The sequence below is a fragment of the Mauremys reevesii genome, linkage group 3 (genome assembly GCF_016161935.1).
Source record: "Mauremys reevesii isolate NIE-2019 linkage group 3, ASM1616193v1, whole genome shotgun sequence".
In the NCBI taxonomy this organism is placed as follows: Eukaryota; Metazoa; Chordata; order Testudines; family Geoemydidae; genus Mauremys; species Mauremys reevesii.
Window position 1 is genome coordinate 47,424,718 of NC_052625.1, and position 12,618 is coordinate 47,437,335.

Genomic DNA, 12,618 nt, shown 5'->3' on the forward strand with positions numbered 1-12,618 from the left:
AAAAGCACTTTAATTCCTATTTGCCACTTGCATCTAGTTCCCTTTCTTATGACTAAACAAACCATGCATCTCACACCTAAAAAGTTTTATTGGGCTCAGCCTATAGCATGTGCAAACATTACAGAAACCCAATGATCACTGACCCCTTCCCCACTCCTGCCAACATTTTGGTTTGGATTAAAACAACAAAAAAGGCAATGTTAGTTTCTTGGACCACCACAATATGTTTTAAGAAGGCTTTATGCCCATGGGGCTTAGTATTAGATTCCAACAGGTTACTTCATTAAACGAGCATATCAAATTTGATTGGGAGTTCTCATCAGCTTTCTGTTCCGTTTAATTTTATTTTTAAACAGATGAAGAAATTACTGTTACACCCATACCCACTGACAAGCCAACTACATTACTTCACATCTACTTTATAACCACATATAATTACATAACCTCTTGGTTTATTTTCTCCCAGAACTCATGGCTCCTCGTAGAATCTATTCCGTCTGATCTAAGAGGCAGATTTTGGCCTAAAAGCTGGTTTTCAAGACAGTTACAGGGTTTGGGGTTTTATTCCTATATTGAATATTCTATATTTATTAACCACATTTTGATTCAAGCACTGTAGCACGAGTGTCTCTGATCAAGTCTGAGTAAGCTGAATTAGTAAAGGGAAAAGACAAACCCAACACACTATTCTGCACAAATAGTCTACCTTTAATTATGCATAGCTGTTTGATTACATCTCTTTATGAGGGGGTAGGTCTCATTTTTCAGCCCCACATCATAAAATCTTTTCTCAGGACATTCTGTTCTCTCTACTTTGTTTCTTTCTAATTATAGGCACCGTAATTATTTTTCTAACTAAAAATCCCCATCAACCCCCCATGAAACATTCTTCACTTGTAGAAATAGAGAAACCAGGACTTCAAAGTGTTTTGGCAAACAGGTGCTCTGTAAGAATGTGTATGGATCACTTTTGGTAAGAATGTGATTGGAAAGTCCTATCATTGGCAATTTTACATCAAAAGCAGCATCTTTCAGCAGAACTTCATATAAATGGAAATTAAAGGCCTAATAATTTTACATTATTGCAGTTTTATGCCAGTGTAACACCACTGAAATTAATGAAGATCAACCAGTGTAAAACTAGACTAACCCTGGTGAACTGAGCCCTAAGATTATTTTAATGTTCATCCCAAACCTAATTGTTTAAGATGATATTTACAGTCCTCGGGGTCCATTTATTATTATTAGCAAAATATGCTAAATAACCAGGTACAAACAGATGGGTTTTTTCTTCAGCACCGAGGCATGCATAGTATTTCTTGGATAGAACCTTAACTCCCACTGAAATCAACAGGAATTGTACTTGCTTTGCACTTCTTGCCATCAGCTTCTATGTTTGCAAACACTTCTTAATATACCGTATTCATAAATTCATCTTCAAACATTGTGGTCTAGTCCTGTGACCATCCCTCACTTGAGTTACGTTTACTCATGTGACTAAGGCTACTGATGGGGTCCAGGGAGTAAAAATTGTGGTATTGGGCCCCTTGCTTCTTAATTGCTCGGATGACGTGATTGTAAATTGCAGAATGGGGTGGGAACGACTCTTCTCATAACAAACAGTGGAATCAAATTACCTGTCAAGAGAAATAGGACCATGTAACTATTTCTCTGCTATGAACAAACCACTATAAACACAGTGGTTTGCAAGCAGAGTATAACACACACACTTAGCCAACACATGACAGAGCTAAGGGCCGGCAGGATTGTGACCTCTTATGAGACTGTGTGGGAAACTGCACAAGACAAGAGCTCACAATGATTATATAGCTCATCAATGTGAATACTGTACAATTTCAATGAATTCTATCTAGAGGTCTGAACTGGGTGAGAGCCTTTGTCATGTGGATCAAGAACTGGACTCAGATCACCGACTCATTTCACCGAGCACAAATAAACAGACAGAAGTAGAAATTACTTTGTCACTGCCAGATTGATCTGGTCTGGATTCAAACCCGTGACCTGGCAGGGAAAGCCCCCCACACAATTGGTAAGTGATTGATGGCAGTCTCTGTAGAGAGGTTCTAGACTGATTGTGTGTGGCACAGATCACGGTCTGGCCCCAGCGATGAGGAAGTGTAACAGAGGTTTACAATCCCACTGCCTATGTTGTAACTATGAATACAGAAGACTTTACTCTCCAGGACTGTCAGTCCAGAACACCTTTTGCTGGTACTACGTTCACCTGGAATAATTTTCTGTCAATCAATATGCCTGTATTTATACTGCAATGAAAGGAAAAAAGCACTGCATGGATTATGTAATCTTTGCACTAAAACAGAGCAAAGAAGCGATCCATCCATACAGAGAACAGTTTTTGTTAGATTCAGGCCACAAATACAATTTGAAAAGCAAGTATGCAAAAATTACTTCCCACATTAGGCTGAGACATATAGTATTGAACTGAGGGATTTCTTATGTCAGAAGAAGACTGCCATACGAATGCGACATAAGCATATAATTGAAATAATTTATTTACCACTAGAGCACCACAAAAACAGACATACACTGTGTTAAAATACAAGGTAATCGGTCATCAAAATACAACACAGCTGTTTTTATGTTCCTTTTTTTTAAAACCATGCCGTCCATACAACAGTATTGCTGCTAAACACACAAAAAATGCTGTCCTAACCCAACCAGCTGAGTGCTAAGATTTGTCCCTCAGCCCCACCCCTTCCCTTTGAGTCTGATCCTGTGAGGTACTGAGTATCTCCTGCCAAGTGCTGAGTATCCTTAATTCCCACTGTCTTCATTGCAAGCTAAGGAAATCAGCACCTGACAGAGAGGCGCCATAGTACGCCCCTCTGTGCCTCTTTATTTCCACTTACGCCTCATTCTGAGGCTTTGCGCTGAACTTAAATGGCGCCAGGCCCTCCCTCGCGCTGGCCCTCTCCACAGTTTCACCCCAAAGGAGCTCTGTCTGCACTTTGTAGGATCAGGCCCAATGTCCTTATTCACTAACGGGAAATATATGTCTAAAAATAAACCAAAAAAGGAAAGATTTAGGAGCTGTAAAATAGAACGTTTCAAATACTATCAGTGCATTTCTGAGGAAAAAATACAAAACAAAACTTCATCCAATTTGGGGGAAATGACCTAACGCAATTACAAGGCATTATACAGAGATTTTTTAAAACATACCCACCTCCCAGGCCCAAACTTTTGGCTGTGTCCAGCACACAGTGAGTTGTTGTACACTAATGGCATCTCAGATCCTGCTATTTCAAATCATCAAGCTTCAATACCAGGTTTTTGCCGCATTTAAATTGATAATGACAAGTTTGGGTTTTTTTTAAATTGCCCAGCCCTTGTCTCCTCCTCCTGACCCACAGAATTCTGATATTGAAGGTAATAAAACAGATTAGGGCAAAATGCTGCAAAGGCCAGCAGTCCCAGTGCTTTCTACCTCAAAGAGTTTCGTTTATTTCTACGGGTCTCTTCAGGATAGTAAACATGGCTCCTGCAAGTGTTTGTAGGATTGGACCCATCATTTGTTAATTTCAATTTGCTGAATAATAAATAATACTACTAGAAGAACCACACACACATACAAACCCTCATATACCTCCTCTGCACTGAGACAATGGGCAGGGTCAGATTATTCGCAGGGCTACATTTCAATTTCAGCAGTGAGCACAGGCTCATTTAATGGGAACTGTCTGTGGAAATCAAAGGGGTAGAATCCAGACCTTGAGCCTGATTCTCCACTATGTTACTCCAGTTTTACAGCAGTGCTGCTCCGCTAAAGTCAAGGGAGTTACACTATCCAAATTCAAGTGAACACAGTGGAGGATCAGGCCCCTAATGTTTTGCTTTAAAGCTTGAAATCCCGACCCCATTTCAGTCAGTGGCAAAACTCCCATCAACTTAAATGGAGCCAGGATCTCACCCTAGGTCCTGTTCCTGTATTGTATTTGAGGGAATGTTCCCTTTATATCCAATTGTCATATTTCCTTGCACAGTCTTCAAGCTTTGCCATTCAGAACAATTTATAATGTGAAATCAATTGAACTGTTCCTTGTCATGGTTTTTACACATCTTTGTCTAGCTTAGAGATCTGTTGCTATTCATTTATTTTTAAACAGCGTGTATGATGTAGATCTTTTCTTACTCCCTCTAGAATACGCTGAAGATTGTTAGGGCCCAAACGAGTTTCCTAGGAGACTTATGTTCCTTATTTTTAGAAAGAGGAAAAAGAAAAGGTGTTGTCTGAAAGAAAAAAAAAAGATTAAATGAAGACACAGAGCCCAATCCTCCAAATCCTTCCACATGCCAACACTCACTAGGCCTCATCTGATGCCACAGCAGTCAATGGCAAAACTTCTGCTGACCTCTGTGGAAGGATCACTCCCATAGACTAACTGCAGGTGAAAAGTCACTGCTGTGCCAAAGGCCAACACAAGGCCTCTGAACTAATTAAGTCCCACTCAAGCCTTGTTGTTAGGGCTTCAGTCCTGGCCCTCTGCTCAGTAGAGAATTTCACTATAAACTAAGGGTTTATAGGGCTGGGCCCTAGCCTCGTATCACTTAGGCTGCGAAATCCTCTCTTGAAAATCTTGCTCCTTTATCCATCTGTTTGACTGTCTTTAGCCGAGAAAATAAAACAAAACTGGGTTTAAAACTCAAGAGTCGCATTGCGATTCACTGCTACAAATGTGGATGAACTAGGATGTGGGAGAAGGGAAGAGGAGAATATTTTAATCCATCCTTTTTGTAAAACAAAAAACAAATGGAGTCAGGTAGCTTATGGCATAATGATGAACAATATACAAAGCACAGGTATAGCAAATTATTATAAAACATGTATTTGTAGTGCAAGTCAAAATATAGGGACTCTACTCATACTGGCCAGCTAGAGGGAAACACATGACTGAGTGATCAAAAAGAGCCCCAAATTCAAATTCAAACTCATGAGAGTTGACAGTATTACAGAATACAAAAATATGGTGAAAATTTACACATTACACATAAAGTACTTAATTTTTTTAATAGTTTACAATAGAGATCTACAGATATGTTTCCAATTAAGCTGGCTTTTACTACCCACCTATTGTAATACTATAGGTATGGTTACATATACCAAAAGAACAAAACATCCCATAGCATAGCTATACAGCAACATATTAAGGTCTGAAGATTAGACCAGTACATGTTAAATATTTCACTGGTTTACTAAACTGACATTTTAATCATTTACAGTAAAAAAAAATCTTATAGACTTGTCTTTGAGACTGAAACAGAGCGTCCTTTATTAGTAAGTTTTTCAGTATTTAAAACAAGGGTTTGAGACCTTACAAGAAGCCTCCCTAGGCCGCTGGCATATAAAATAAGGCATTTTTAAGGCAGATTTTTTCAATAATGTAATAACTGACTTCTGTTTTAATTGAACTAAACTAACCATTATTTTCAGGATCTTTTGCACTTGAGTTCCCCTATGCATTAAACATATTTCTGGCAGTTTATTTGGTCTCCACTTTGTCCACATTTGTTTCTTTTTTTCCAATGGCGAAGAAATGTTCATGTGATAGTTTTTACATACAAATAAATAATGCACTGTTAACACTAAAACTAAAAAGAATGGGTAGGATGTCTATCGCATAACAATACAGAGAGATCAAGTAAGGCATGGGACAGATACAGCAACTCCACTTAATGGGATTTTCCTGTTTTTTTCCTTTCACATAGTAACACTAACACATTCTTCCAGTGTTTATTTTTTAAAAGGTGTGGTTCTTTTTGTTTTTGTTGTCGTTGTTGTTGGTTTTGGTTTTTGTTTGCTTCTTGTCTATCTCACTAACTGAGTAGGTGAAATGTAGGATAAAGGCCTTCAATGTTTTGTTTCAGATGCCAGTTTTAAAAAAACAAAACAAACAAACTTTCAAACAGTTCGGACTAGTACCGCTTTTCTTCTTCTTTTTAGGCTTTTTTTTTTTAATTTTTAAATTTTTTATTTTTTTAACACTGATGAACTTAGTTTTTTTTTTTCTTTCTTAATCTCTTTTTCTTTCTTCCTTGGTTATTTTTACGCATTTGTTTATTGCTGTTTCAGGGACTTCTTTTAGCTGCATTTGCAAGATTTTACGACCATGTTGGAAAGTTGTTCAATTTTGGGCGTTTTGCCAATGTAGTACAGGATGGTGAGGGGTTCTAAATCCTGGGACACGCAGCATGGAGAGGCAGACGCTTCTGGATTTATGGTGTTATACAAACTGAGTACCTAGAAGAAGAAAGAAAAAAACTGTGATGAAAACATTTATCATTGTGTCCACAAATCAATGCCTATCTCCGTCTCTAGCATCACTTGCTCCTATAGAGCCAAAGTCCAGTGAAGTCAGTGGAAAGACTCCCATTGACTTCGATACTCTTTGGATCAGGCCTGTAGCCCTGGTCACACTTTACACTTTAACAATACATCTCATCCCATTTGTCTCCCTTGCCAAATACAACTTCGTGCCTTCTACCTCACTTACCCTATGCCCATCATCAATAGACACCAACATACACCAAGATATCCTTTCCTGCTTCTAAAAACCTTCTAGAACAGACTTCTAAAAACCTGGTCCATAGCACTTTCCATCTAGAAATATCATTCCAAACTCTGTTTGGTTTTGTATTGTGTTGTGCCAGCTTGTAAACCATCAGGGGTACGGCCTCTGGCACGGATAATTCACTGTACAATACTGTGTGTGACTGCAGGCTTCACAAATTATAATGAATAACACATTTGGTGCTGATGCTCAGCATTCTTTTGCTTTGGGGATCTCTTATACCCTTGAGGTGCTGTCCCCTTTATTTAGATTGTTAGCTTCTTGGGACAGAGGCCTTGTCCTCTTACTTGGCTGCAAAACACCATGCAATAAAATGATATAAGTAAATAACAATGTGTGTGCAAAATTTATGGTAAATAAGCTTAGTCAGAGTTGAACGGAAAGGTTTTTTATCTGCCAAGAATTGAGTGAAGTTCACTTTCTACTATGTTTTTAAAGTGTCAGTGATATACAGTAATCAATTGCTGGAGGAGAAAGGCACAACACTAAACTCAGGTCTTGGCAGGTGAGTAAGAGAGGAAATTATTTTTAAACTATTTTATTTGCACATACATTGACCTGATTTGTGCACAGATATGGGGATTTGAGGGAACAATGGACTTATGGGTATTTTTCTAGGGACATCCATGGAAACTACCTCAGAAATTCAGCCCTTTAAATCTACATGTATTAGATGTACATTCTGTACGTTACATTCTGTTAACGTGATGGGCATTGAAAGAGCTACATTTATGCTTTCAGATTTTAGTTGACTCTTAACTGGCTTTGCAAGTGCATCAAAGAGTTAGGCATTGCTTTGTTTTTCTCCCAGGCTACTGTGTCCATTATTGCTGCTATGGATTAATTGTGACTTTGATTGCAAAACTCGCCTGGAACCAACTATGTCCAAGTTAGCAGCTTTCATGCCACATTAGATTCACATGCAGAACAGTTTTCTCTAAGGGAAGTATGTAGGTTACCCACTGATGATACACAGGTATTTCCAAGGATGCCATTAATGTGTTAGTTAAACACTAAGTGACCTTTTCCCAGAGCTTCAGCACAGTGTTCGCAGCTGAGACAGAAGTCCTGTTCAGTGCAGCAACACTAACTACTTTATTAAGCAACCTCTAACTTGTTGGGTAACTGTCCAAATCACATATTTGTGACCATGACAGTTATTCTTCCTTCTTCCTTAAAAAACAAGTGCTGCTCCAAACTTTGCATACTACTTCTGTGTATCAGAGGGAATTTGTACTCTCTTGCATCTGAGCCTGTTGACTCCGCCGGACTACACTGATGCAGCCAGCCAGCCAGCCACCCACACATATGCAGTGCATATATACTAAATTGTTTATATTCAAGATCAACACAGGCCTGGACTATAAGATTTTCTCGTACTAGAGAAAGCAAGATTACTGTTCAATGTGCTGTAATCCAATTGCTTGCTCATGCTAATCTGATATTTTAAAGAAGGCTTGAGGAATGGGAGCCATTATTCTGGTTTGAATCCAGCTGCAGATTCCATGGTACAATCAGGAGACAAGTTTAACTTTTCACATTTACTGAAACTTAAAAGTAGAACAAAAAATAGGGAATAAATCACATCTGTTCAGTTTTCATGAAAAAATAGGGAATAAATCACATCTATTCAGTTTTCATGAAATTTGTGAAAGGTGGCAGATCAACAGTGGAAACCAAATCCCTCCAGTTATCCAAACAACAGGTAAGGTCCAGGCAGTGGCAGTGAAAGCTTCCCCACGCAGATACCATGCTTTTGCAACTTGGTAGGTGGAAGAAAGAGAATCCTTAGTGGAAGCTCCATTTTCTTGGGTAGCCTAGCAAAACTAGAACATGTTAACCTCCAGAGACAGCAAGGCAAGGCCCAGTTTGTCAGTGGGGAAGATAAGGCACTCTCTTCTTGATGTTCATGACATATGGGATGCATCCATATATCACAGCGATGGGCTCACAATTAAGATGAAATTCACTCCCATGCAGAGGGCCAGCACAAGGTCACATAAGTCCCACTTAATCTCTAAATAGAGGCCTTCACTGGTCCCCTCTACAGGGCTGAATTTCACCCTAAGAAAGTCATTCAAATAATACATTTTGCACTGTGAAAGCTTTTGACATTTGGTGGCAATGATAATATAATTCAACCCAAGGCTTAAACATAGATGTTCTAATACAAGTCACATGAATCAAAGTTATCACAAGGCAGGACTTACTCTGCTGTGCTGAGTATCTGAGCTCCATAAATATGGGCAGGCTCCTGCACAAAAATTAGCATTATACCCTTTAGGTTCATGAATCCATTTCCAGCCAAGATCCCTCTTGAAGTCAATATAAAGTTGACGCAGGCAGCAATTATCCTGCACATTTCTGGAAATAAAAATACAGTCAGATGCATTGTTCAGAACCACAATGTGTGTGTGTGTGTACGGGGGTGGGAGGGGTAGAGTGGAAGGGAGAATCTATTTAATTGCTTCCTTCATAATGCAATGCTTTACAGGTGAGCTCAACCCTGACTCTCGTACTAATTCAAACTGTAAGATTCCATACATTGCCCAAGCAATGATTTCAATTCCAAGTACTAAGGCCCAAATGCTGGTCTCACTGAAGTTAGACCCATAGATGCCTCACTACTGATGTTAAGCTACGATTTGACAGGTTATCCCATGTACAGGGGAAGCGCTAATCAGTCACTAGTCTACTAGTGTTGAATCAGAGGCATATATTTGAGAAGTTAATCTATAGTTGTCTCCTGTGTGGAAACAACAGTGCCTGGGAGACTTAAGATTTTGTGGCTTTGCAATGGGGAAATGTGCAGGGCAGCTGACCAACCCCTATAGAATTATGTGACTCAGCTGTAATTCTTTAAACCATGAGATACTCGCAGAATCTACACTCATGGGATTCAAGAAGAAAAAGAAACAATTACTTGGAAACCAAAAGAAGCTCAGAGTATAATGAAATCCAATGCTTAGCCACAATTATTTTTGCTCGCACATACAACGGTTTGCCAGACTTAACATTAGGAAGGATTGTTTCCCCCAGGTCATACAGGTACAGACTCTGCAAAGGTGAACTTCCTCTGAGGAGGTTAGCATCCTCACATGAACTATTTCCTGTGATTACATGACTGATGTGGTTGGGGACTAGTACTGGTGGATCTTGATTTCCTGTTTTCTAAAGGTCATGAGTGCTCTCAACTCTCATTAACTTCAATGGGAATTGAGGGTAATCATCTCCTATTAGGTTCAGATCCCACATGGACAAGTCAGTTTGACTATAGACTGACCTAACTTGTCTGAGAACACGGGGCAGAGTTTTGTGTTAACACCTAGTGAAAAGAAATTTATCAAATCATGTTAGAAACAACCCAAGTTACACCTTTAGGCATGTAGGAGTAAATATAAGTAAGTTGACTTTATACATATATTTACCTAAAACAATAGGCAGCATCTAAAGCACGCTTCTTCCGCCGACTGGGCTGTTGCGACTCAAGTCTGTAGGAGGGTAATAACATTAGCAGAAGATGTGGGGTCTTCCCACTGTATTTTTTCCTACTGGACCTGAAAGTTTTCCCATCACCACTGGAATATATGTAGGAGTCATCAATACCTTCAAAAAATACATTTTTGTGATAAACATTGTGTTGCTGTTTCTTCACAAATTATATAAACCATCTCTTTAAAAAAATCTCTTTCTTAGAAAACTGGTGGTGAGGACATCAGGTGGGTGTGTCATGGGGGCAGGGAATCACAACCCAAGAGCTCTGCATTAAGGTACATATAGCATCACGTACCCTCATGTTTGACATATTGGCCTTCCCCAGTTTTAATCTATCTAAATGGCTTTTTGAAGTCAATTAATGGATCTATCAAAATTAGTGATGGAAAAGACTTATTGGATCACCTACCCATGTGGAAAAGTCCACTTTGTCTAAGCTAGTTTTAAATGACCTGCATGATGATGCTTTTACCACTTTGTGTGGGAGACCAATCCAATGGACTCTCTCTCTTTTCAGATTCATAGCTTTTAAGGCCAGAAGACACCGCTAGATCATCTCTTGACATTTCACCTACACTTTTCTTTGCTTAATTTCATTCCATTATTCCTATTTTACCCCCACTGTGCCATCTGAGCAATTCTTCTTAGTTCTTCATTTTTACATCTTTCAAATGCTTGTACACTCTTCTCCTATCTTCCATAGTCTTCTATATTACTAACCAATACATATTATTTTGTTTTGCTAATCTTCCTTCATAGATCAATCCTTCTAGCCCCTTAATCTGGTACATATCTGGCAATGGGGACTTTAAAATAAATTTACTGGAACTAGAGACCATTGATATTGGGATTAATTAATTTTTTTTGGAAGCCATTGACAATGGTCTTAGATCACTACTAGTCTTATTCAGTAGGACAAAGGACTTCAATAGATACAACAGAACTTTGGCGAATACAACACTGTAGGTCATTTATACAACTTTGGCACATACTGTATAGTTTTTCCCCAAATGATCTATGCTACAGTTAGAGTTAATGCATATTGAAAAGTTACATCAGAGATATAACCAAGTGAAAACACTCAGGAGCAAGAGGAGCTGTTAGCATCCTGCAAAGATTTGAGAGTCCATTTGCAGGTACTCACAAACAACAGGGCCTGATATGGTTTTGCATCAGCCGCAAAACAATTACCCTTCCAAAAACGGTATCTTGTGATCAGCCAAAACAGTGTTTGACACCAGGACATTCTTCATGTTATGTGAATGGCTCTTCTGTCCACCAAATTCAAGATGACATTACTCATTTGTTTGGGGAAATGGAAAGCCAAACACCTGACTACTGCCTTGCCTATACTAGAGAAATTTACCATGCTAAGAACTGCTTAGTCCCTCTTGCACACTTTAAAACACATCATGTTCACAGACAAAAGTGCTGCAAACAGTTTGCATGTGCTCTAAACATTGTCTGGATTAGACCTGCCTACACCAGGGCTAATCAATGGTTTAGTCTGCACTACTGTAGCCTGCACCATTTTAGTGCCAGTGTGGACAGCAATAAAATAGTTCAGACTGAAACAGTTCAGTCAATACTGTCAGCTCAGTTATGTCCCATAGTGCACTGGTGATTTCAAGATCTTCCAAAATCCACTGTTTTGGGACCTGTGCCTTGAATTGTGAGATAGATACCAATTGAAGGTAAAATGGTTTGGAACAGGCTAGCATGGATGCACTGAACCATTTGTGCTTATGGCAGTGCAATCTCTTTGATTCAGTTGTGGACCAGTTACATTTTACAGTGTTGACATGGCTTTACCCATGTGTCCTCAATCATCCCATTCCCCCCAACAAAGAGTCAAAGCTCTCTAGTTCATCATCCTCAGGCCCCCACATCAGTTGTATTTTATATTTTACAGAAACCATAAAAAGTTCCTTATTTCTATCTTTTAATCAGCAAACATCACTGCCCTTTGTACACCTTCCCTCCCCTCCCTCGTTTTTTGTTGTTGTTTTGTTACCTGCAAATCTTGCTTCTAGCTCTTCACTTTTATTTGGGATGATATAATTATTTGAAGGCACGAAGGTGCAGCATGGACAATGTAAACTTATCTTAAATCCAAAGTTCCTCTCTGCAAAACATGAAAGTGAGGGGGGTCATTTTTGCATCTGGAATGACCCTGAAATAATTCAGGTAATGAAGCAAGAGTTGGGGTGGGAAGGCAAGAGAGAAGAGCATTTCTCATCACCTTTGTGATGGAGCCATTCGCGTACAGCTTCAGTGACATCAAAAGACAGCCATTCCCCTTCAGCTCGTGTTTTAACTACCTTGCTATCAATGTAGCGCTGTCCTGGCGAAGGTAGTTCTTTGGATTTAACAACCTGAAAGAAACAGTGAACAAGTCAAGACTTTGTAGATTACAGTTTTGCAGACTTATCAAAATGGACACTCTATAAGAGCTTAACATAACACAGTGGTATGCTAATAAATAACGTAACAGCAATCTACACATACACAG

At 39.1% G+C, this 12,618-nt stretch overlaps 1 protein-coding gene across 2 annotated transcripts in view; it reads right to left on the bottom strand.

The window, feature by feature from the left end:
• Nucleotides 1–4,012: 4,012 nt before the first annotated feature.
• Nucleotides 4,013–12,618, bottom strand: part of TGFB2 (transforming growth factor beta 2) — a 73,121-nt gene continuing 64,515 nt past the window's right edge. For both annotated transcript variants that reach the window (XM_039532585.1, XM_039532586.1), the window contains exons 3-7: nucleotides 12,349–12,481; nucleotides 12,121–12,231; nucleotides 10,040–10,217; nucleotides 8,822–8,975; nucleotides 4,013–6,280 (exon numbers count right to left, since the gene is read on the bottom strand). In XM_039532585.1, coding sequence (XP_039388519.1) covers nucleotides 6,122–6,280; nucleotides 8,822–8,975; nucleotides 10,040–10,217; nucleotides 12,121–12,231; nucleotides 12,349–12,481 — 735 coding nt within the window. In that variant the 3' untranslated portion in view covers nucleotides 4,013–6,121. The remainder of the gene's footprint in view (nucleotides 6,281–8,821; nucleotides 8,976–10,039; nucleotides 10,218–12,120; nucleotides 12,232–12,348; nucleotides 12,482–12,618) is intronic.